Source organism: Phoenix dactylifera, chromosome 7 (genome assembly GCF_009389715.1).
Source record: "Phoenix dactylifera cultivar Barhee BC4 chromosome 7, palm_55x_up_171113_PBpolish2nd_filt_p, whole genome shotgun sequence".
Classification (NCBI taxonomy): Eukaryota; Viridiplantae; Streptophyta; class Magnoliopsida; order Arecales; family Arecaceae; genus Phoenix; species Phoenix dactylifera.
The window spans coordinates 16,408,427-16,434,423 of NC_052398.1; the positions used below are offsets into that span (position 1 = coordinate 16,408,427).

At 38.9% G+C, this 25,997-nt stretch overlaps 2 protein-coding genes across 7 annotated transcripts; one reads left to right on the forward strand and one right to left on the reverse strand.

The window, feature by feature from the left end:
* Positions 1-427: 427 nt before the first annotated feature.
* LOC103707854 (calmodulin-binding transcription activator 4-like) lies at positions 428-19,087 on the reverse strand. 6 transcript variants are annotated; one of them, XM_008792536.4, is made up of 12 exons: positions 18,766-19,087; positions 17,610-17,735; positions 17,389-17,504; positions 15,869-15,957; positions 14,902-14,947; positions 12,125-12,659; positions 11,297-11,589; positions 3,293-3,984; positions 2,545-3,106; positions 1,621-1,911; positions 1,048-1,131; positions 428-943 (listed from the first exon to the last, which is right to left on the reverse strand). In XM_008792536.4, the coding sequence occupies exons 1-12, from the start codon at positions 18,773-18,775 to the stop codon at positions 890-892; spliced, it is 2,898 nt and encodes a 965-aa protein (XP_008790758.2). In that variant the 5' UTR covers positions 18,776-19,087; the 3' UTR covers positions 428-889. The 6 variants fall into 6 exon arrangements, with proteins under 6 accessions (XP_008790758.2, XP_017698488.2, XP_017698489.2 ...); XM_017842999.3 differs by having other exon boundaries at positions 18,757-19,087; XM_017843000.3 differs by having other exon boundaries at positions 1,020-1,131; positions 18,757-19,087.
* Positions 19,088-24,252: 5,165 nt separating this feature from the next.
* On the forward strand, positions 24,253-24,990 carry LOC103707855. The gene has a single exon (XM_008792538.3). The coding sequence runs from the start codon at positions 24,409-24,411 to the stop codon at positions 24,619-24,621; it is 213 nt and encodes a 70-aa protein (XP_008790760.1). The 5' UTR covers positions 24,253-24,408; the 3' UTR covers positions 24,622-24,990.
* The last annotated feature ends 1,007 nt before the right edge of the window (positions 24,991-25,997 follow it).

Below are 25,997 nucleotides of genomic sequence, written 5' to 3' on the forward strand. Positions count from 1 at the left end.
AGGAACCAAACGGATGCTGAAGGTGCACAGATGAATAGAAGGATGATATCTAGATTTTCTTTTTGTTTGCTTAGATGTCCAAGTCCAACCTAATTATTTTTGTGATATCCCTAGTGCCATGGTTCTGGGCGTTGGAGATACAATACTTTCTTTATGAATATAATGAAGAGAAATAGTTGTTTTTGTTACTCCAAGCTGTAAGTGATATCCAAACACAGACCCTGGAACTTTCTTTTTTGATACTGTTCACTCCCCCCAAAAAAAATCTCAAGTGCACATTTCAAGTACATCCATTTACTAGAAGAACACTTTTTTTGCCCCCTTTTTATTTTTCCCTATTTTTGCCAACATCTCCATCAATCCAAGCCTCTACTGAAAAATAAAAACAATAATAAGCAGCAGATAAAAAGCTTGTGATCATGTATCATAATAAAACTTTCAATACGTTGCTTCCATTTTACGATCAACTAAGGGACCACATGCCAGAAATATACTGCAACCAAGCAATCACCAGTGCATGAAAACCATGCATTAGTAGCATAAGGCCACACTTGTGGCGAGGCTCATCAACAATGAGCAACACATATACAGGAAGCTACTGTTACACAATATCTACACAAATACCGGCAGCTACTGTTACAAACTATCTAACAGGCAAATGTCGCATTTCATGACAGACCAGCATTTACATTAGATATAAGAAACTAAACATTAATTTACACCAAACATATATAGGGCTTGTTGCACAACTTGATATATCTGTACAGGCAGCTGAATGCAACGAACCTAACTATCACTCTTTGAGTTCTGTGACAACCCAATGGTCGGTAGTTTGACTTGAGCTAATGTCTTCTCTTTTGTAAACTGATACAGAAGTCATCGTTTTCTATTAACTCGCAATTTTCTGCAAATCTTGACATTGCTTTAGATGCTGCTCATCAGCCTGTAGATAGACCAGTATTAACAAACTCATAATGACTATTTAAAATCAAGTTCTTGTGGGGTTTGAGGGTTATTACTTCTAAAAGCTCATTAGTTCCACACAACCTGATCGAAATAGTCTTCAGTTTGTAGTGACTCGCAATCATCTGCGACTCTGGCTGTTGAGGTTTCTACTTTGCTCAACTCTGCCTGTGAAGAGGAAAAAGGAACTTATGATTAATTCTTAAATAATAAATTGTGGTCAAATCTAAATACTTTTCAGAATCATGCTCCTTTACTTTTGTTTATTCACTGCTCATAAAAACTTTAATTTGAAAAGTTTTAGGATGAAATCTTTGTTTTCCTGTAAAGGGAAGGTTAACACGGGAGGAAGGAGAGACCATAAAATCTAAAACCAATACCACATTGACATTTTCCATTCCACGCTATAAGAAACTTTTAACTTTTCACAAGACATTCCAAAACTTCAAATTAAACCTCAACTTGATTTACCAAAAGCCAGGTTACCAAACAGGCCCTAGGTCGTTTTGCAGGGGAAAAAGTGTTCCAACAATTATTGTTTTCATAGTTAAATGGTCAATCAACAATATTTTTTGAACACCAAATGTTAAGGCCCGGATATGTCAGGCTGTCAGCTTGCAAAGTATATGGTTTTTTATTGACGTTACAAGTTGTTACCTTCGCTTTCCTGTATCTTTCAAGCATTCGGCGGTATTGCTGCTGTGCTTCAGGGGAGTCCACCATTGATAGAACACTTGAGACAGCTTTGTCAAGAGCAGCATCCACTTTTTGCTTACGGAAGACGTTGAGTATGTCAGCTTCTTCCTCTTCATTGATTGATTCTGCTTCAGCCCGAAATCCTCGTAAGCCAACTCCTCTTCTATACCACCGCAATATTATCTTTTCTAGGATACTAACACTCAAAAGGAGCTTGTACTTCTTTCTTGCCTGATAAGCTCTTACATGAGCCTGTCAAAATATTCAAAAGAAAAGGTGAAAAAAATAAGAAGAAAGTGAAAAATACATATGTTGTTTATTCATTTGGAAAATAACTAACATCTACAAGAGAGTTAAAGGTTTGTCAGAATATGGTGCATCCTTCTATAAGTAAAAAATCCATGTCATCACGAAGTACATGAGTTCGATAATGTTTCAGGTCATGTCTGTAAATAATTGTCATACGACATTTTTACACTAAATATCAGGCTCTACAGCTGCTACACCTCATGGTAAACCTTGCTTCAAGCTCATATACTATTATCAGCTAATTGCATAGCTCTGATTTGAGTCTATTGTCCAACTATGAATGTTCAAGAGCAGTTCAAGTTAGTTTTCAGGAGAGCTGATAACTGAAAGGAAGTACGGCATTGCTCTACTAATATAGTTAGCAAAAATAACATTTGGAATTCCTGGTGGGATTTGCATGTATTTCTCAATGATCTAGCACTTGAGCCAATGGTAGTGTCTTACGGTGGTAGAAAAATCTTGGCATGTACCACTAGAGAATACTTTAATTTTATAGACTGACTATGTTATAATATCAATTAAATTTTCATGCAGATATGCATTGCATTAAGAAAATGATCATGGCAGTTCGGTTACCTGTATCCTTACAACATGTTTACGTAAGGTTAAAAATTCTTTTCGTCCCTTCCAACACCGATAGTTCTTTTGAATAGACAGAGCTGCTTTTTGAAACTTCAGATTACAAAGACCATGACAGGCCCGAGAAATTCCATGTATGTCATCTGGAGAAAAACCATACTTGTCAGCAGCATTTTGATGTTTTTTCCTGAAAGAATAAGCACGGAAGGCAAATTGTATTCGTGCTGCAGCTTGAGCTGCGTTTCTGACAGCTGCCAAGGAATCTTTAAGTGAAAGCTGATCCTCCGTACCACCTTGTAAGTGGGCACTTCTCTGCGATATGGTCTCCACTCCTTCTGCCTCCACAGGACCAGACTCTTTGGAAATCTCACCTTTTCCCGTTACAAGAGAAAAAAGATGGTTGGTTAGTGCAGCTTCTGAAAGATACCCAGCAAGGCCTTTGTGGCCATTGGCAGCAGCAAGAGAAGCTGGTGTTTTGCCTGCTGGATCTTGTGAAGTGGGATCCGTCACAGCTCCAGCTGAAGCACCTGCAGCAAGAAGTGCAGCAACCATTTTCTCCCTGTGACAATCAATATTTCCAAGACTCATAAGCAAATTTTTTGCAGCACAGACAGAAAAATCAAATTCTACATCAATTTAATACTTCTGTTATAAGCCCATGGGCTCCACCATTGGATATAAAACTTTTATTATTCCACTAGCGATAATCTGTAACAGAATGTGAGCTTTATGAAATTTTAGTTACCTTCCAAAACATGCAGCCCAATGAAGTGCAGTCCATCCATTTGGATCACGGAAATTTATGCCAATGCCAGAATTAAGAACTGGACTTAAGGCCCAGTCATAACCCAAGCCAGAAATCATGTGTATAATGCATTGCTCTTGCTTGGACAACACACAAATTTGGTCTGCATTTCCCAAATGTTTAGACGATAGCCACTGCTGCAACTTATCCTTTAATAGTTCTTGCAAAATCCTATCCATTGTGTTTGCTGGAGTCTCCCTACCAGTTAGAAGAGATTCAACAATTTCCCCTAACCGATCTTCATTTATTTTCAATTTTCTGGAAGGATCAATATGTGGATCAACATCACCTTCTTGAAGAATAGATGCATTGTGATGCCCAGATAAAAGTATCTCTACAAATCTGACTATCAACAACAGTTCCTCGGTGCTCTTGATTGTTTCTGCTTGCTGTAAAGTGCTACTGAAACTCATGGTTTCAGGCTTTGAACGAAATTCAAATTCTCGTACATCACTGCAGGGTTCCCCATTGCCAGATGTAATGCACAATTTGACTTTTCCAGTATCATGCTTGGGAGTCAGGCAACGGAAGACACCTTCCTGAACAACTTCTACAGGAACTTCAGTGTCCCCAAATAATATGGCCCATGAGTGCCCTGAAGGATTGCAAAGAAAGTCTCCAACAATAACAACCTGTACTGTGCACTTCTGTGTTTAGTTTTAGGGCTGCCGGTTCTTCGTAGCATTAGATAGCGTTGCTAATGATGCAAAGGAAAATTAACAATATGGTTGTAAAGAAAGAAACAAGAATGTTCATGGTTCCTTACATTTAACAATCATTACCATAACCATCAAGCTTTTTCCCAGCTATTTGTGTTAACTTTAAGAATTCCAAATCACCAAGCATTCCTATTTTTGGCAACCATTAATCTTATCTCAAGCTTTTCAACATGATTAAAGTGGCTGCTTGTACATATGTCACCAATATGTCTTCCCCTAAAATATCAAAGTGAACCTCCTTATTGGAGCTCCTTGGATCTTCATTCCACATATACATCCTATTTCAGTTGACTCTCCATCACTTTGTCCTTAACTTCTCAACTCCTGTAACTCCTCTAAGCATTCCTTACCAAGGTCTGCCGTACCGGTACCGGTCGGCGTACCGGTGGCGGCCCGAACCGGTACGAAACCGGTCTCGTACCGGCCCGTACCGGTGGCGTACCAATCCGTACCGGTGGCGTATCGGTCCGTACCGGTGACGTACCGGTCCGAACTACCGGTACCGGATTTCACGCTGATCCGGTACCGGTCCCAGGCCGGACCAGTACGTACCGGCCGGTACGGACCGGTACGGCAGACCATGTTCCTTACTCTAATGCTCCTAATTTTACTACATAATCATCTCAACATTACCATTTCTGCTACATTCAACTTGTTTTTTGGGCCCTCTTTATTGCCTAACATTGTGAACCACAAGGTTCGCCATTTAGGTACTGGACCCTGTACCAGTGCCTTACTAGCACAGTATCCGTACGGTACAATACAGAATTTTTTTGGCATACCGAGTGTCAATACGCTATCCATACTGGTACTAGTACAAAACTAGTATGGTACGGTATGCCCCGTACCGCCCGATTCGGGCTGATACGACAAACCATGTTGAACCACACACAACACCTTTCATAAATATTTTCTTTAAATGATCCAAGTATATGCTAAGCACATGAGACCCTGGCAGTACCTCTCCACTCCACCCAACTCCATCCAATTGGCCCTAATTCTAAAGCTCGGTTTCAACTTTTTCTCCATTATTTTCCGTAGTAGATCTTAAATAACCAAATTTATCAATCTATGGTATCTCCAGTCCATCAACTTAGACCAAGGTCTTATCTTGATTTCCACTTTCACTAAATTGCATTTAATATACTCTAATTTTTTTGGTTGATATTTAAGCCCCAATCTTTTTAAGTCCTTCCATTAAGCCAATTCACTCATGCACTTTTCTCATTAATTAACACCATATCATCTGACAATAAAGCTATTATATTTTTTCCCTGATAAGAAAAAATAAATGTAGTAATGTCACAAAACTTTCCAACAAATTGTTGCTAATGACAAAGGCTAGAATGAGAAGGGTCTCCAAGTCAGATACTTCTAAATAACAAAAAACAATTGAAATTTGATGGAGATTTCTTAGATTTTCAGTTCATTCTGCATTAGTCACAAGTTTATTTTTGGGCTGTAATTCAAAATTCTGTATGTAGTTAGGCCTAAAGTAGGTAGCTTTGAACCTAATCAGCATCATATTATCTGTACTTTATTAGTTGTGGACCCCCTTAATAGCGATATTTTTGTTTTTGTTCCTAAGTTGGAGTCACTCTAAGCATGGTTCGCCATACCGGTGCATACCACCCATACAGCACGTATCTTACCATAACCGATACCAAATCGACACTTGGTACGGATGGCGTACTAAGTCTTGATATGCCAAACCAACCTCTGTACCAGATGTACTGACACTGTACCAGCATCTTAGCAGCATTGAGTTTGGCACAAATATGATGAACCTTGATCCTAAGGCTTTTAAGAAACAAAGAAAGGACACGATGCTTAGTGTTCATGATTATTCTCATACTTTCATTTCTTAGTTTCTTTTCTTTCTGCTTTTTCCTCAATCTTTAATTCAATATTGTCTCTTGAAAGGTCTTTAATAGAACTCTACAGATCTACAAGCTCATGGTAGATCCACCCAACAACATGGGTAAATGATAAATCTATTGCTGTTGTTTGAGAACAACAGTTATGACAAAGTATTAGAAAACCTATGAAATTAATCCAATGCACTGCCTAGTGTCCTCTCTTCGGTTACTATTTCCTTTCGAGACAATGTCTGATGAAACCTGATCTAGAAGAGATTTTGTTACAGCCATTTCCTTTTGCGTTTGTGTGACGTGAGTTTGTTCCATGCCAGAGAAGATTGTGTCAAAAATCTATATCATTTATGATGCTCAACAAGGGTGTGAAGAGGATAAAGTGTTGATAACTTGATATGGTATGTTTTACTCACTCTTTACAAAGGGAGTGTCCGAATGCTGCCATATAAAAGTAAGTATTAAAATTACTAAAACAAGGTTTATGCTTATTCCTGATGCTTGTACAAATGAACTAGATACATGTTAAATCCAAGAGAAGTTCCAATAAATTACATTTAAGTGTTTTGAATGTGAAATTATCTTCAATATCCACTAACATAAGGGTACCTCTAGGGTAAAAGGGAGCATACTACCTTTATTATGCCAGGTGGGACGATATTAAAGAAGGCTGAGAGCACAATAAACATGCGCAAATAAAGTAGCTTCAAGTTTGGGGAGGTTGGACATTGTTCTCCAGATTGTGTCTTCATGACCAAGAGAGAATCAGTAATAATTTGGACCATTATGCTGTTCTGGACGAGGGCAATGAACGATACATCACTCATATCCATGAGGTATAACTTAAAATTGTGTTGGATTAATCAAGGAAGAAGAAAATCACTTTACCCATCTATCTTCAAAAGAGGCAATTGAAGATGGATTTAATGTACAGTTGCCATTTTTTGGACAATCAATCAAAATACTACAAGGTATGATGATTAATTGTTCTAGAAGAAGTGAATATTTGAATCTGGCATTAGTAACAAACTGACAGCTATCCAAATTTGCTTAAGGATGTATGATGAGAGGCTCATCTTCTCCTAGAATGGAGCTAAAAGATATATAAGATTGAATCCAAACATTTTACCGTCAAAGTCAGGATCATGTAACACATCTGGTGTGCATTATCAAGTTGTAAGGTTCAAAAAAGTAAATAAAGATGCTGATGAAGTTGAAATTTGAGGGTGAGCTCACCTAGCGTAAAGAATCAATATAGTTTGACCTAACGATCGCTGAACCGGTACCGGTAGACGTACTGGTTGGCCACCGGACTGGTACCAAACCGGCCAAAAAGGTCACAACACGTGCGCGGCGCGCAGCTGTGACATTAAATGGCACAGCGCGAACGGTGCGTTGTGGCAGATCGAACCAGACTCGGTGCTGGTTCGCACTGAGTCCTGGCCAAACCGGACGGAACCAGTCCGGTTCCATCTAGTTCGCTCTTGTAGAGGCTGGAACTGTTTTCTATGCTCAAACCGACCCGGTCAGAGACTGGACCGGTTCGGTATGGGCTGAACCGGCCGATGCGAGCCGGTTCAGCAATCCTTGGTTTGAGCCATCAAGAAAGGTGAAGATTCAAATCTTGTTCATGTTTTGTCAAAGCTTACATTATAATTAGCACATGCATAGAATCTGCATTGAAATTTTTGTAAATGTTTTGACACACAGTTTCAATCAAATTTCGGGTCTATGCATTTGACTTGCCCTTGTGGTGATTTCATTAAGCTTGAAGATCTAATCATCTGTCAAGCCCCAGCTGGACTAGCATCATTGGAAGGAAGGATGAAGGGTCGGGTTGCAGAGGCTCAGGGGGAATCTTTAGTAGTTTTTTGGAATCCTATCTTGGTTATGAATATCAAAGACTTGTTATATTTGTAGATTGGATTGAGAAAATCCTGAAGGCGATAGATTATCTCTTAAGAGTGTTTAGGTGCCTTTAGACATGGCACTTACAAGAATCCAGATCTCGTAACCAGTGACCGAGAGTGACTATTTTTTATCACTCTCTAATTGATTTACAACTGGATAAGAGTTTCATTCCTTCTTCATATCTCCTCTTAGATCATGATGTTTTACATCATGTTGCATCATAATTATCTCTCTAGAAAATATGAGGATGTTTCCTTATAAAAAATTTTAGGTAGAAGTATACAGCTATTGATTAACTGAAGCTCTGATGAAAGAGTTCAACAACATAACAGTTTGCTGGAGTTCTTACCACATCTGATGTAGATTAGATTTGAGAATTCAAATTGAAAGGATAGGAACATAAATCTGAGACCAATGATGGTAAAGGGGTACGAAATGAGGGGTCTTGGTAATGGTTGAATAATCCAAAGTTAATGATATAAAGGAACTGAAAAGATAACTCACACAATGAGAAGAGGCAGCCTTGGTGGAACCGCCATCAGATGCATGTTGGACTTGTTCCCTAGGGTTTTGAACAAAACATCATCTTCATGCATGTAATCATCACCATGGAAGAAAAACTTAATTATTAACTATAGATGGAAGTGGCTATCGGGTCCCTTGCAGTGCTAGAAATACAAAGCTTAATTATTAAATCACCTCCCATCTCCAAGAAGACATAATGGCTGACAAGAAAGGAGTGAACGCCTTTCATGACAAGGTAAATAAGGGATTATGCAAGAATAAAGAAAGAATGAAAGAACTTCACAAAATATGGGTCCCAAATTCCCAATGGAGTCCGTACATACTCCTAAAGTAAATCCCAGGGACCACAGGACTTTGTCATCAACCTTACAACTAAAACTAAAACCAAGACATGATAGTTGAGACAGGCATTCAAAACTGGCTCTAGAATAGCCCAAAAAAAATCAATGCAAAATTTAATTAAAATAAACCTAAAATGTGAAAAGTGACATTAGACTCATAGACTAAAACTGGAATTCCAAAGATAAACAAAGAAAAAAAGCTCTTGCAGTGTTTAATATTGCTTCAAGAACTCATCTTGAATTTAGGTCCTGTCTTCAAGATATAAAATTCCAGTACCTACAACATGATATCCTGCATTATGAACTATGTCAGAGTTTACTGGTACAATTCTCGCATACTTCTGCACCACCTGGGCCAGCTCATGCTGCTACATATTGGTTTATACTATTGCATGTTACTTCGACAAACATAATTCCATATGATATCTAACAGTAGAGGGATTTATCTGACTTTCCCTTTTTTAACTTGTGTTTGACCATTCCAAAAAGCATTAATTCTGCTCATGGTTTGAAGTTCTTGTCTATTGTGGTTTTCAACTTTTCAGTTTTTGCAGATCTAAAGGTTCAATCTACGAATTAGATGATAAAATGATAAAATTTGTTGATAAGGGCCATGTTGGAAGATACGTGATTGATTCAGATATATAGAAACTGATAAAAACAATTCCTTTCATGGGGAGCCAACCTCCGATGATCCTCTTCAAGCAGGATCAGTCCACCTAGTTCCCCAAAAGAAAACCCTTTGATCTGAAATTCACCATATAATTTAGTCATTCACATCAACATAAATAATTTACAGCAATAAATTCCCTTTAGCAACCATCCATACACAATAACACATCAGAAACAACTACCTTGCACCACTAATACAGATACTAATCCCTCAATTTTTGTTAAAAAAAAATTCATATCGACTAATGAATAAGCACATAACATTGGATATCTTGTACTTTTATTAATTGTAGATAGAACATACGAACATCTCTACATAAGAGAATAAACTTGGCCTTCATATTGACGTACACCAACTTATGTAGTTCATATCCCACATTCTTCACTCTCTTACATGTCCTCAATCTCTTTGTTTATGCACCATTACAAAATTCAACCATAAGTAATTTGGTTGATGTAGCAAGGACCACTAAATTCTTTGAGCAGAAAAACTAGGACCTTAATATTCCAAAACAAATTATTGCAATTTTCTAAGTCCCCAAGCTCTAAAAAAGTTCTTTCCACCTAGGCAAGCTGATAATCCCTAGAACCTTTCAGTAACTTCAACCTTCTGCAGCAGACCATATATTGAGTTATTGCCCAGCAATCACACCAATCCATTTGGGAGAAGGTCTGGAAATTTGTTTAATTTTGCAAATTAGCTACAGGGCAGTGGCTCCACCCTATCTCCACTAGGGAGGAGAATCTGGATGACCCCTTTTTCTTCTTTTTTTTCTCTTTTGAGGTCCAAGATCCAACTAACTTTTTGTTACGATAATGAAAAGGGTGCATCATAGAGAGAGACCATGGTGGGATTAGGGCTCCCACCATTATTTGCAGAAAAAGAAAAAAAAAAAAACAAGTCTTCAGTAGCAAACCTTTCAATTGTCTGATAAACTTGTAGATCCTTAACTGTGGGTTATATTGTATTTGAGTTTTTTTGCTTTCCTTCCTTCTTCTTTTTCTTTGTGCTTGTGTGTGGAAAGAGAGAGAAGAGGGGGGGGGGGGGGAGAAGGAGAGAGCAGAGAAGGGAAAATTGATGATACTGGAGAGTATGAAAAATTCTTGATTTCCTATTCTACGAAATATTATTTAATAACTTCTATCACTAAGGCATTTACATTGGCTCTTCTTTGTCGTTAATCCCTGGCTAGACTCATGGAGTAAATATCAATTTTTTTATGGTTCAACATTCTTTGGTATATTTTGTTCAACTTTCAATCACCTCAACATGATTGTCCAATCAAGATTGTCACGGAAAGTAAGTATGCGAGACCTTGCCCACATGATGTTAACATCAGCTTGAGTCCTTATATATATATATATTATTTTGAAGGGGAGAAAGCAATACTTTGCAACTAGGATGATCTAACCATTCTCTTATGAAAATGGTGATTCAACTTGTTGATGATCTCTTAACAATATGAAATTCATGGACCCACCATTGATAATCAAGTTAAGCTCCCTATTTCCACATCTAATTTGACTGTGCTAGAAGTGAGACATTTTGACATGTACAAGACCCCACCAAAAAGATTCTTCCTTCCATTCTTCTTCATTAAAGTTAGGTGGTCTCCCACCATGTGCTACTATCTAACGTGGAGAATCTTGAATGTAACTTTTCATTACATCTATATATATATAAAGCACTCTATGAAATACTTAAGAAAAATATCTATTATGTTTGCAGTAACTTTATCAAATCTAACACTCATGCCCTTGTGAAATTCTACATGTTTTTTCATCCTCAATTTTGTGTAATTTTACAAATTTTCTTGCATAAATGAATACTGAAATAGATCAACAAACATGTAGATAGAAAAGAATAGAGCATCAAAAAAATTCTATAGCTTTTTATTGGTTTACCTTTGCACTTTCAAAAGAAAATGCCCATTCTGGAGAGATTTCACATATGCTAAACCACGGTTTTTGTGCTAATGGCAAACCAGAATCTGTTGCAAGAGGAGTTTCAAGTTGACTCTGTTCCAACCATATCCCTGAGAAGGCAGAAGAAGAATATACAGTATTTTCAGCTAAGTGCACTGTCTCTAGCCCATGAATGTTATTATCTTTTCCAAGAGTCGGCAATCCAGAGTCAGCTCCAAGAGAATTTAGCTTAGACATAGAATTTAGCAGGCTATGAGACCATCCTGAACACTCTGCAGCCCAAGGTAAATGCATGCATCATTAATGCTACTAAACTATGAATAACTTTAAGGTAAATAACAATGGAAACTAATAAGGTGCTCAAAAAATTAGCTATATAATAGTCTGGAGTAGAAATTTATTGGTATTAGTAACTGGCATGGTTATCAAAGATGAATTAAGGGGCAATTAGCTAAAGGATCTTAAATTCTTAATTGTATCATGGCTTGCTTTGATAGCAGTGGCCTCTTCTAGGTCGTTTTTCTTATTAAGTTTATAGGAATAAGCAAAATATTGTTGTGTTTACTAAATTATGTGGTGATTTGAAGAAGATTATCTCTTGCTTGGATATGGAAAACTGAATTAGCAAAAAATCATGATCGCATAGTGAATTCATAATGAAAACAGATGAAAACTGTTCTCAATAAGTTATCTTAATCAGGTTTGTTAGGTATCAAAGATAGCCACTGGGCCAAACCTAATCAACCCAAACAATAGTCATTGACTTTGACCATAGTAATTACAATAAAAGAAGGAAGCATGACATACCTGGAGTTTTCAGGATCTGGAAGGTGCTAGAGCCATCTTGCAGTCCAGCCTCTTCAATATGACCATTTGTTTCATGTTTCAATTGATCAAATAGACTGTCAAGTGTTTCCTGTGAGAGGTCCCTTGTCTCATAGTTTAGCAGCCCTAAACATTCTGATTCCTCATTCTGATTGCAGTTAGGCTGCAATTTTTCCTTGGAATATATGTCACCACCACCACCACCATCATCATCATCCAAACTTAACTGCTCTTCAAGCTTTCTTAGTGATTGACTGACATCTGGCAGCAATGGCTGATTATAAGTTTCTGATCTATCCATTTTATCCAAGTGCGGCCTCTCAGTGTTTCCTGTAACAAACTCAGAACTAACTTCTTCCACTGATACTGGACTTCTAGAGTTTTGGCATCGTTCATTTAATTCATTAATTTGAGAAGGGAAGCCTTGTACTTGAGTATCAGTAACACTGTTGCTCTGATTGAAAGTTGGACAAGATTCAGTTGAGACGCTGAAATTTGGTTCAAGAACACATCTTCCCTGGATGGAACCAAGAAAAAGCGAAGCAAAACAATACACAATCAATACACATTCATATGTATCACTCATTAAAAATGAATGCACCACTTGCTTGACAACAGCAAGAAGAAAAGGACAAGCATATGAAGAGCAGAGAATGTAGTTAGTGTAGAATTGCATCTTACAGAGACGATGCCACTGTATCATGATATTACTTGACACTAAAGTTGAGATAGTGACAAGGTTTATTTTGTACTCGGAGGCAGCTCTGTCATTTACTAGCCAGCAAATATGTGACTAGTGTGTTCTTCCACTAGACTTTAGTCCACTGGTTCTCTATCCTTTTTATCTCACCACTTTCTGAGATATTATCATCCTTTCCCTTCCATTGCCATTACTACCTCTGATTTGTTCTAAGTTCCGTTACATCCTTGTTACGTCTTAAGGCCTAATTTTTTTTTTAATTATTTTTTTCATATCATAATTTTGTACTCTACATGATCATGTATCTGTTAGTTACCTATGCCTAAGAGAAGATTAGTTAATCATCAATGGTGTGTGTGACACACAGTTACCCAGGCGTATGTATATCATTTATCCTCAACTGAAAAAATAAAGATCAAGATAATGTTCTGTTTCCCAATGGCTGAGCCAGAATTTTGTTTGAGATGGGGCAGCAATTAAATCATCTTTGTTATACTAATGTTGGGTTTATTCTTTTTTATTTGTCCTGCCACAGTCTTTTCCATCCATTCTCCCACTTTTACTGTTTTAAATCAGAAACAGCTATTTGGATAATGGAAACAAGTGAGATGTTAACTCGTGAAATGTAATCTTTCTGTATTCACCTAGTGGGTCTGTTGCCTTTACTAAATAGAGAGATGATGTTCACTTAATCATAACCAATAATCTAGGCATGAGTATTGATTTAGAAGTTATTCTGCTATCCAGTTAAAATCAGTGAACCCATATCCCAATTTTAAGCCACCAAGCAACTCTAACTAAAGATACGGTCACCAAAAGGAACCCACAGTTTTAGGAGTGGTCTCCTATCAGAGTACCCATAATCCATCTAATCTAGTGACTGACCAAGAAATTTGGACACGAGGCGCCAAGATCCTGAACTCCAGCATAGCCTAGAAAATCCAAAACTCTCTCCCCTCCTGGCTCTAACATTATTACCTTTGCCTGCAAAAGGCACTGCCACTTTTGACATAAAGTGGTCTCCCCAAGAAAGGAGACTACCCTAACTCTTTTATTGTGGCCCTGAATCTTCAGTTGTCAATCAAGTTTTGTTGGTGAATCTTGAGCCATAGTGCAAACATTTGAGAAGCAGGCATTGCATATTGTGACTTTTCTCCATGTATTTTCCTACGACTCTACGACACCTACAGCTTCCAGTTTTCTGATAGTCAACAACTTTTTCAGATGAGATATCCTGAAGACTCGTATCTTCTTGACAATCTGTCCTTAATGCATTGAATAGACATGAATGGTTCGGACCTTGTAAGGAGAACCAAGATTTCTCTTCCACAAGATCAACATTTAATATCCCATCCTGCTTACCCCATTTAAAACAAAAATATACAGTAGCAATGTGCATTAAGGCAGAAGCCTTGTATAGATTTAATGGCTGATAGTTGATACTTCAAGGTCAGATTGATGCATTATTACATCTTAACATAAATTCAAGCAATATATATTTAGTTAAAAATATTTAAAGAAATGTCATAAATTAGACCAGGCAAGTATGTGTATGTGCCTGTGAGATATATATTAAGTATGTGTGCCTGCAGCGGCATACATGTATATATCCAAATGTATGAATAAATGTATGTGTGTGTGTAGTCAGCACGATTCTGAAAATATAGATGATAATTTGAAGATTATAAAGCATAAAGCAATTTCATTTCAGCATATAGATACAAAGGTGTGTAAACACTGTGCTGCAGGATACTTTTATGTGTCCAGTATAGAATATTTTTTCAGTTTTCTTGTTCATTGCTTTCCCCATAACTTTGGCTGGTCGTGTTCAGCAGGAACCCTTAATGAATTCCTCATAGAATATAGTCTTTCCTTTCTCAAGATCTTCTCTTTTTTCTTTCAGCACTCGTTTCATCTTCTTCCACTTTTAGGGAAGATGATGGATTGAATGAATGAAGAGAAAACATATATATAGAATTTGCCCTTTGTTTTTGCGGCGGGTGGTGGGGGGGGGGAGGGGGGGGGGGTGGGCGTTGGAGAAGGGAAATCAGTAACAGACCTCTGTAACTTCTCTGTAATGGACAAAAACAATGTGCTCATGGGCTCTGCACAGAAGAAGAAAAGTGTACTTAGGCACACATAATTTACTGAAATACATAAAGATTGTAATACTAGGCATGTAATAGTGCTACTCATCACAATCTTCTAATGATATGAGTGTTCTATAAAAGAATTGACATATCCAGTATAAATTGTTACGATATTGGATTTGCATCAAGCTGGGCCCAGACCCAACTCAACCCAGTTGCATCCCTAATAGCACACATGCAAATGATTTCCTTATTTTCCTTTTTTGTTTGAGTGTTTATTTTGTTATCTGGGCAGTGTCCCTGATCTCAGTTTTTTGGTTTTTAGACCATGCTCTTGAGGAGTCAAGTTTGAATCTTCGTGGCCTGCAAAGAGTATGGACTTATCTTTACCTCCATCTTGTAAAATGTTTTACTCCCTACTGATGAAACTGTAGGTGGTCTACTCCCACCTTTCATTGAAACAAAAGAAACAATGTATGTTGAAGTAAATCTTAACATATGCCCAAATTGGACAAGTATCCTTTCCTGGTTCCACATTGTGTGCATGTCTACCATCTAACAATTAATAAAGTCAAGCTAGTTGATAATATAACTTAGACTCTCCAATATGAAGGTGTAAATTTTTCATGAACTTCATGGGTAGGTCATCAAGATGAAGTTTCAAAACATCCAACAATTAATAAATAAAAAAGAAAAAAAGGCAATAATTCCACTAAGAAAATCGAGATAAGATATCCTCAGAAATGGAGAAGAAAAACTTATTTAATAAGTGGTATTGTTCTACAAGCTCATGTTCTAAGATAGTAATTTTTTTATTAGTCAAACAAACATAATAATAAAATAAAAAGGCAAGAAAAATTATATGATCAATAAGAAGCAAAATAGGATTAAAAGGCGTGACAATTCTTTAAAATTACTAGGAATATATAATCTTACGGGTCCAGCATCCAATAGACGCGCCTCTGAAAACATGGATTTTGCTCCCCACGAGCATAGTAACAAGCCAATACTTCAGTATTCCCAACCTAGCCATGTTAACTGAATGCTCAGAACATCATTTAAGAGAAAGGAATATCCAGTCCAGATGACCTCACAAGAAATACATAAACAATAGCAGTATAAACTGATTTCAGATAAGGTAACTAATTTTACTGATTGACTAAAATATGTGCATGTTGTACCAAGAATTCAATATTCATTGATATTTAGGAGGTGTAATACAGTCAAAGAATGGAGATATTAGCCACCTCTTTGTCAATCACCGTCAAAAAGAGAAATTCTAAATCTCTATTAAATAATTGATAGTTAAAATAGAAAATAACATGTGTGACAGCTACAAATTGGCATACATATAGAGCTGTGACTCATTTCTTTCCAATAACTAGCTGGGTTCTTGAGTTATGGGGGCATAATACCAGTCATCAACTGTTATGTACGTAGAATAGTAAACCCCTATATCTGCTCAAGGTTTACCAGCACAAGTGACAGACTTGTATCAATATAGATCAATACAGGTGGATACAGTAGCAATACAGACCAGTAAAGCACATGGAACAGAAAGCAATACAAGGTGATACAGTTGGCAATGTCAAACCTTGGATGTAAGTTACCAGGGTTTGGTATCAGGGCAGAATATGTTGATAGGATTTTTGATGCCCAAGGCATCCCAAAATTGTGTGACCCCTAATCTAGCTGCTGAATACTGGCTTTCAAAATGAAAGTTTTCACAATTGTGGAAGTACATGTCAGCAATTACGAAAAATAGCTTAGACTCAGTACTTGCATTTTCATACTGTGCATCATTGTTTACTTATGTGGGAAGCATACGTAACACATTCCAAGCAAAAGTTACAAATCTCAGTTCGCATTTATGTGCAGACCACAAAAACCATTCTGAAGGATCTTGGCTAGTTATACCATGAAATCAGCAGAATAAAATTGTCAGGGTTTTCTTCTCTCTAAAAAAAAAATGTCAGGGTTTTCAAAAACCCTCTCTCTTGCTTGAGCAGAATATCAATTTTTCACTACTTCTCATCCTTTGATTTTTCAGGTGGCACCCTCGGAGCTCTTTAGGTTTTGTGCTAATTTCAAGAGCAAGTATGATCATCAAGGTCATAAGTTGAATCATTGACGTCATGCCAAGATGTTGCATTTTGTCAAGTTGGTCCTCAATAAGGACAATCAATTAAGCTGAACTGGTATCATGAGGAGCTATATTAACAATGATCAGTGCGTACAGATACTGCATGTGGTGATTTATATAAGTCCCTGCCTTATAAGAAATAGCACTTCTTTGTATCATTTGACAGAAAACACAAGCAATACTTTACAACTGGAGAGAGAGAAACAAAAAAAAAGAACTTTTGCAAAATGTTGGGAAGAAAAGAGGGGGAAGGAAAGATAGCTTCATTCAGAAAGGCTGCCATTACAAGCATAAATATGTCAACTAACCAAACCTTAAGACGCTCATGTGATTCTGCAAGCGTCCTTCCATTGTTCTTTTTCCGCCACAAAAGTCCATCATTACGGAAATTGCGAAGTACCCTTCGATTGAAAAGGAACAAAGAACCACCTATTCAAAAGTCAGATACGACAAACATAAGCAGCAGAAGACTCAAATTGAACTCAATCAACAACAAAAAAAATATCTAATATCCTAGAAGATCATGTCTATTACTAGGTGGCTCAACAGGAGGCTTATGAGTGAGTTGGAAACTTTCATGATTCTGTAAGATAAAAAGAACTTCTATAGGCTTCAACCAACGTGTATGAGCTTCTTTGCGGAGTTTATTTATATCAAAACCTGAAACGACACAAAACAAAAAATATACATCATTTCTGCTGCAGTTCAAATTAAGTTGAATTTACAGCAGACTTGTAGATTACATTTCAAATATTGGAGTGCTCAGAACGGAGAAAAGGAGAAATGCGCTGGCTAAACTGCCACTATATGCTTCAACCACCATAACATATCTAAAACCCACTTGAATTGAATAAATAGATCTAAGAACAACCAAATAAAGCGCACCTTTCTGCATCACACTTAAGGATCTTATTCAACTAAATCTGAATTCGATTCCAAATTGCAGATTCTTTGAAATAAAAATCATGAAACAGGATTACTGGAACAATTGGCGCCACTTTTCTGGGCCAAAAAGAGACCAGAACTGACCTGAACTCAACAAGAAATCAAATCACATTCACAAACTCGTAACATGGAAGAAGCAAACCCAAGGATTCAACACTATGAGCTTGTAGGTCAGATACATACGTAGATGATTGACAATTTTAAGAATCGACACATTACACAGGCGAACCATATCATCGCTCCACAAATTATAAATTCACATCTTAACATGGAAAACATCTTCCCGAATCAGAAAGCAAACCCAACTATATATGTATCAAATTTTAGGCATTTACAGCAATGAAAGAGAGTACCTCGAGCTTCAATTTTATGAACACTTCCAAGTCCCCTAATAAATAACAAATATGCACAAGTTTTCATTTTAAGATAAATCGGCAAAGAAACGCGTTCATTAAGCATCAAGAAGACATGCAAACCTTTCCCAGATCACGAAAATGATCTCAAAAAATAATCAACAACAAAGTGCACTTTTCCGCAGCACACTTAACAGCTAGTTTAAACCGATTCTAAATTCGATTCCAAGTCAAGACTCTCCGAATACAGGAGCAGAACCATTTAATTCCACAAGAGAGGAAAAAAAAAGACTACAGATTGGGGGTAAACAGGACCAAAATGGACACGGATTCAACACAAGAAATCGAGGTTTCTGAATTGAAAACGAAGCAAAACCTTCCACCTTGATTACCTGGCTGCATCGCGATCAGTCCACAGAAACAGCTCCGAAATCGAAGCGGCAGCTCGAGCTCGAATTGGCGGCACAGTATCAAATTGGAGCCCTAAAAGGTATCGAGAAGGGAAGGAACCAAGAAGTAGATGACAACCGACTGGGGACCCTGCTACGTGAGTCAAAACGAGCTGTTAGCGCTCGAGTTGCCGACACTGGAAGAAGCCTCGATGCGCGGCATGGTGGATTCGGCAAACGAAGGGAGGGGAAGAAGGCGCGGTAGACTCCGGGAACTGAAGAAACCGGAGAGCGGGAGAGAGAGAGAGAGAGAGAGAGAGGCGCAGGACCGCAGGAGGCCAAAGGGGGGACGTAAGTCGGTGACCGATAGACTGAAATTACCAAAATACCCTTCGGATATTGCGGCAGTCCCATGTCCGCTAGTTTGACGAGTGCAACCCCAAAAAAAAAAAAAAAAAAAAAAAAGGGAAAGAAAGAAAGAAGACAAGGAAGCCGACTCAACCACGTTTGCCGCATGGATTCGGAAGACCTAGGAGTAAAAACATGGACCATCTCTTAATCCCTGATGAGAGATGGAGGATCTTTCAGGACAAGCATGTATTTAGAGAATGCGGCCCATCACTTAGGGTACACCTTTTTATCAGAAAAGAAGGAGTTGCCACTGACACTCTATATGCTATTGTATTTTGATTTTAGGTATATTCGTACGCGTACGGTATAAAATATGTATTAAAGAAAAAGAAAAGAAAAGAAAAAGGAGAAGAAGCAGCTCGCTCAAGGGTAGAAAGCATCCCAGTGTTTTTTTTCTCATTTTCTATTTTTGACTCTTAAAAGGATTCCGAGGCGGTTGAAATAGCAACTGAAAGGCCCACATGCATGCATATCACATGTTCCGGACTCTGGAAAAATAGGCCTATGGGAGGATGCCTTTGTTATCAAGTATATGTTTTATATTGGAAAATCTCTAGCCCAAGATCCCTGCCTTGCCAGCTTTGGTATACGTGAAGGTGATTGACAACTGATATGAGTAATGGGATGATTAAAATTTTCAACAGAAAATTATATATTTGGTTCCACATCTCACTGCTTTCTTCCAAATGTGAGGCTAGCTTGATGTTGATGATAAAGCATAGGCAATAGCTCGAGTCAACAATTCAAGACAAAGCTGTCTACACCTTTCACCGGATTGAAAACCCTCAATATGGATGGTTTTCGGGGTCACTTTAGGCCCCTCAGGCCAAACCAATATCAATTTGGATATCGAATTGCATTTGCCAGAGGACCACTCCGCCACCATTGCCTTCTCCGCAAGAGATGCCATCAAAATCAACCTTTGTCAATGTCTAAAAGTACAAAAAACTCTCTCACCCGAGTAGCAAATACTGAAGATATACCTATTCCAGCATCTCCACACACCATTGCTTCCTTTTCATCGACGGCCGGCCTAGCCCTAACTTTGTATTCCACCATCCTTCCTATGTAAGGGTCCCCGCATGCGGCTCACGCCATTCAAGGTGGCCCAGCCCTGCATTCATTCGCAATTCCAGTAGTGAAATTGAGACCGCTCGACCTCGGAAGCTAATTCGTGCTAAATTAATAGATCATCCATAGAAATATCCATTCCAAACAGCATTTTGTCCCCACAAGATTTTGCATATAGTATGGGGAGTCCCACTGCTTCAGCATTTGATTTTTATTCTTATGCAAGATTACTTAGGCACTGGTCTTGTTTTTGATTATATACAATTTAAACCAATTGATCCGATCAGGAAAAAAAAAAATTCGTCAACCCGTTCAACTTGAATCTCTCAAAAAAAAATAAAAAAAAAAGATGAAAAAATTTTGATAATAGAGTTTACATCCTCTTTTCTTTCATTGATGATTCGTACATCACAAACCGAGACACATAATCCTTATTTATAATAATAGTGAGATCCTTTCTTGCACTATTTGGATTAGATTTTTCTCCGAATTCGAATAGAACTAGATTTTCAAAAATAAATATAACTATTAGAAATAATCATAAAAATTTAAATTTTATAGAAAGTAGATCTCGACTTCTGCATCAACTTTGTCTGTCGCTCCACCTAATTCTTCATGGATTGAAAGATACTCTCGATCATAATATTTTTCAAAAATAAAACTTTTGGTTTTACCGTTTTTTTTTTAGGTCCAAATGATGAAATTTCGGCCTATTTTAACTCCTTAGGTGGATGGCTCTTTTTTTTTGTGTGTGTGCTAAGGCGGGTGGATCATACATGATGAATGTGGATGCACCCAATAAAATCAAAAAATAGAATACCTCGGAGTGCCAGGGATAACTTCCCACCACCAGCCCACAAGGCGCTACCAAAGTGACTGGCTGTATAAGCAGCCACCCAATCCGCAGCCCCATTAGCTTTATAGAAAACATGCTCAGCCTGAAAAGCCTCGCCGTCCCTCACCATTGCCCAAATATCTCGGAGCAAAGGATGGACATAACCATTACACCTTGGGCCCCCCAAATCCAACTGATGACAGTGGCTAAGTCCCCCTCCAAGACGATGGATTTGGCCCGTAAAACCCACCGAGCGTGACGATGGCCCGCAGCTCGGCACTCAAAATTGATATGTCGAAGAGCTGACTGCCCCCTGTAGCCACGACCCTGGCAGACGGGTCCTGAATAACAAAATCCACATCGCCCCTCGTACCTCCATCCAAGATAGACTCGTCGAAGTTGACCTTGAGAAAACTAAGGGGTGGGGGCTCCCAAGTAAAAACACCGTATGGGATGCTGCCAAAGCAGAATGAAAATTCCAGATATCCCGAGTTGTCAAGGTCCCTTCAACAGGTATGATAAGACTGAGCTTCGCCACCTGCATACGGGCGCTCTCAACCACAAGTCTTGGCGACATACCATGTTTGCCAAATGTTCGAGCATTTCTAGCAAGCCAAATCTGGTAGGACGTGCAGGTCACTCGAGCCGCCTCCTGGCAAAGCAATGAGGACTCCGAGCATCGACGCAAGGCCTGTAAGAACAGGTCCCTCCGGCCCCAGATCCCTACCAGTCGCCAAGTCGCTCTAGCCCATATGTACTGAAACAAGGCATGGCCCATCGTCTTGTCCACACCACAATCCCCACACACCGAGAAAATCTGCAATCCACGTCCACTCAGTACTGTTCGCGTCGGAAGACGGTCCCAAACCACCTTCCAGAGGAACAAAGCTACCCTCGGGTGGAGTTCCAAGCGCCAGATCTAGGTGCAGTCTGGCCCAGGCTTGTACTGCCGCCGAAGGATGTGGTAAAGGTCGCTCATCCTAACACTGGACCTAGTAGAAGTGCTCCAAACCCGCACATCAGGGCCTGCACACCCTGGTAACGGGAGGGATCAGACCCTCTTCGCCAGCTACCCCCTGAAAAGCTGATCGAGCTTAGTCTCGTCCCATGCAGCCCCCCCTCGGGACGAGAAGATCGCATACAAGCAGTCCCTTCGCAGCCTCGACACTAACTATAGTCAGCTAGTGCCGCAAGGGGAAGGCATCTACCCATGCGTCCTCAGCCACATCAATACTACGCCCATCACCTATCAGTCATCTGGTGTGTACCAGCGCGGTAGGCAGGTACCTCGCAATCTCTAGCCAAAAAAAGGAATATCTCTGCCCTCCTCGGGCCAGTGCCTTAGGGCCCACCCTCCCATAGTGGGCTGCTATGGTCCGGCTCCAGATCCCCTGCGGTTCTAGAAGGAACCGGACTGCATGCTGGGCAATGAGCACCTTCTGTCTCTCAAGGAGAGAGAGAACCCCAAGACCACCCTCACTGAATGGGAGGCAAATGCTCTCCCATGCCACCAAATGCACCCCCCGACACCTCCATACGAGCCCCATAAGAAGCCCTGAAATAGCCGTTCAATCTTCAGTAGCACTGTCCTTGGCACCACTATGTTTGCCATGAGATAGATGGGCATGGAGCCAAGTACAGATCTGATAAGCATTAATCTACCGATTATAGATAGAGACGCTACCCGCCATCCCTCCAATCTACTTCGGACCTGTTGCACCAGCCCGATGCACTCAGATACCCGCAGTCTCCTACCTGTGATCGATACACCCAAGTAGCTCTAGGTCCTGTCCTGCTCTGGCATCTCCAAAATCCTCCAGATCTTCCGTCGAACCCTAGGCACCGTACTAGGGCTGAAGAAGATGGTGGACTTCTGGGCATTCACTCTCTGCCCCTACGCAGTGCAGTAGTCGGCCAGCACACTCCTAGACGACGTAGATCTCGAAAAGTTACATAATTTAGAAAAAAGGTTATTTCAACCGAATATTGTATGACCAAGTTATGATTTCTCGGAGTTAAACTCATGACTTAGCTTTAGGCCTGAAAACGAGTCGGATTATATTCGGCTGTATCCGTTTTTGTATCTGATTTAGATCGAATTCGGATACTAATTTTTTGCTTCGATCGGATCCAAAAATGAATTTGGATAGTCAGTTCAAAAATCTCCTAGATACGGATACGAAGACGGATATACCTAATTTTTTTTGGATTCAGATCTGGATCCGGATATCCATATAAAAAGGGTAAGTGAAAAGAAGAAGTTTAAGTTAAATTAAATCAAGAAAGCAATTAAGTGATTAACCAAACATAATTTAAAAGAAATCCAGATATCGAATGACTGTTACTTAAGACAGTAACTAGAATACGGAATATTCGATTCGAATAAAATATTTTGAATCACTCCGCACACCTGAAAAGCTCAAACCTCTTGTTTGTCTATTTCGTCCCTCTTTTCTGTTCATCGTCTTTAAGCAACTAGCATTTTAAAGGTCCTGACCGTTTTCTAGTTTCCATCCGGTGATTACAATCGGCGACATCCGTGAGATGCTTTGGAGGTACTATAGATTCCGTCTACTTCGGTAACGAGCAACCTTTAGTGGTATATCCTTTATAAAATTATAATTTTTTATTATTAATAAATACTTATTAAAATTATACATTTTTTTATTTAAATTTTTTTTATGATCATATCAACTCAAATCCTAGCTTTTGGGCTACAAGAGGAAAAAAGTCCCACGAAATTTAAATTGGGTGGAATTTGGTTAACGTAGATCCATATTTAAATGAACGGTCTAATTCACCAATTCTACATAATTTTCACCTTAATTTTATAGAAATTACTGTGTAAATCCAATATACATATATATATATATATATATATATATATATATATATATATATATATATATATGTATATATATATATATATATACACACACACATATATATATACATATATATAACTTTACTTGAATTATTCCATAGCCTATCAAAATCTGCCATCTATCCAGATTGCATAAGTGTTGATCCATTGCCAACCAAGGACTCTTTGTCCTTATTGGCTCCTAGCCGTTTCCTTGTAAGAAGCCACCAAAGCTTTTGATAAAGCATAACAGCAGAGTGGTTTCGGTGGGACCCATTGGCTCTCCTCACTGTTCCTAAGATTCCCTTCCTCCCTTCCCCTCCTTTTCCCCCACCCCGCACATTCTTCTCATCCCCCTCCTTTTCTCCTCCACTCCGTTCCTTAAACAAAGAGAGAAACAGAGGAATCGAGAGCAGAGAGAGAAACAGGGGAGGAGGCGTAGAAGAAGAACTAGAAGAAAAACTAGATGGCGGACTGGGGCCCAGTGTTCGTGGCGGTTGTCCTCTTCGTCCTCCTCTCGCCGGGCCTCATCTTCCAGATCCCCGGCAAGAGCCGGGTGGTCGAATTCGGCAACCTCCAGACCAGCGGCGCCGCCATCTTGGTCCACTCCATCATCTACTTCGGTCTCATCGCCATCTTCGTCCTCGCCGTTGGCGTTCACATGTACGTTGGCTCTTAGGATATCAAATTCCTTTTGGAAAATGATCCCATTTTGGAAGTGAACTCCTATGGGGTTTCTTGGTTCAGTGCAAAGTTAGATCCTTTTTGTGTTTTTGATGGGGCTGATGGCCTCTGTTTCTATAAGCAAACAGTTATTGTTTGTAGAAATCTAGTTATAATGAGGTGCAATAATGGTGTATCATCATGATTTTTATATTGTTATATTCTGATCTCTATCTCCTCATATCCACCCAAAAAAAAAGGGGAAAAATCTCAATTTGGTAGTAACTTTGAATAGCTCTCTCAGTTCGCTGTAAAATTGATTCCTTTGAGTTCTTGATGACTTGTTTATATCAGTCAAATGGTAAGTTTCTATTTTGTTTGTAAATGTTCTTGGCTTTGAGACCATGGTATGATTTTTCTTGGATTATACGAAGCTCCATTAGAAAATTCATTGGAGTACTTGAATCATTCTCACTGTGGTCGGTATGACATGAACAGCAGTTCATCTCATTTGGGCAGGGATTCTTAAATAGGTTTCAGAATATATAGCGGTTGCAACAACTCAGGACCTCACCCAAAATGGCTAGCGGGAAGATATTATTTAGATTTCTTCATTCTGTATAAGTATCCAAGATTTACCCAACGAATAACCGATGTGGGACTAAACACAAGCCCACACGGGTCCTCACATACTCCTCCGTTCAAGCTCTGACATTCTTGTCAGGCTAAGGATTCAAATATATTCAAATCTAATCATAAACACCACGATCGGCCCATGATCAGCCCTAATGTATCCGTGCTGCAGTGTCTCCTAGTCCACATAGGTTATGGGCCGAATCCGTTCTGATACCATTTGTAATAATCTAGAACCTCATCCAAAAAGGCTAGCTGAAAGGTATTATTTGAGTTCCTTAATCCTGTATAAGTACCCAATATCTATCCAGCGAATAACCAATGTGGAACTAAACACACACTCGCATGGATCCTCACATACTCTCCCCATTCAAGCTCTAATATCTTCATCAAACTAAAGCTTTAAATCCATTCAAATCTAATCATAAACACTATGGTTGCCCCGTGATCAGCCCCAATGGATCTGTGCTGCAGTATCCCCTAGTCCACATAGGTTATGAATCGAGTCCGCTCTGATACCATTTATAATAACTCAGGACCTCATCCAAAATAGCTAGCCGGAAGGTATTATTTGAGTTCCTTAATCCTGTATAAGTACCTAAGATCTACCCAGCGAATAACCGGAGTGAGACTAAACACACGCCCGCATGGATCCTCACAGTGGCTATATCAGCTATAGTCATGAAATTATTATGAAAATTAAAAAGTTAGCTCTTTTTATAATTTTGAGGGGTTTAATGGCCTCTGTTTCAATAAATA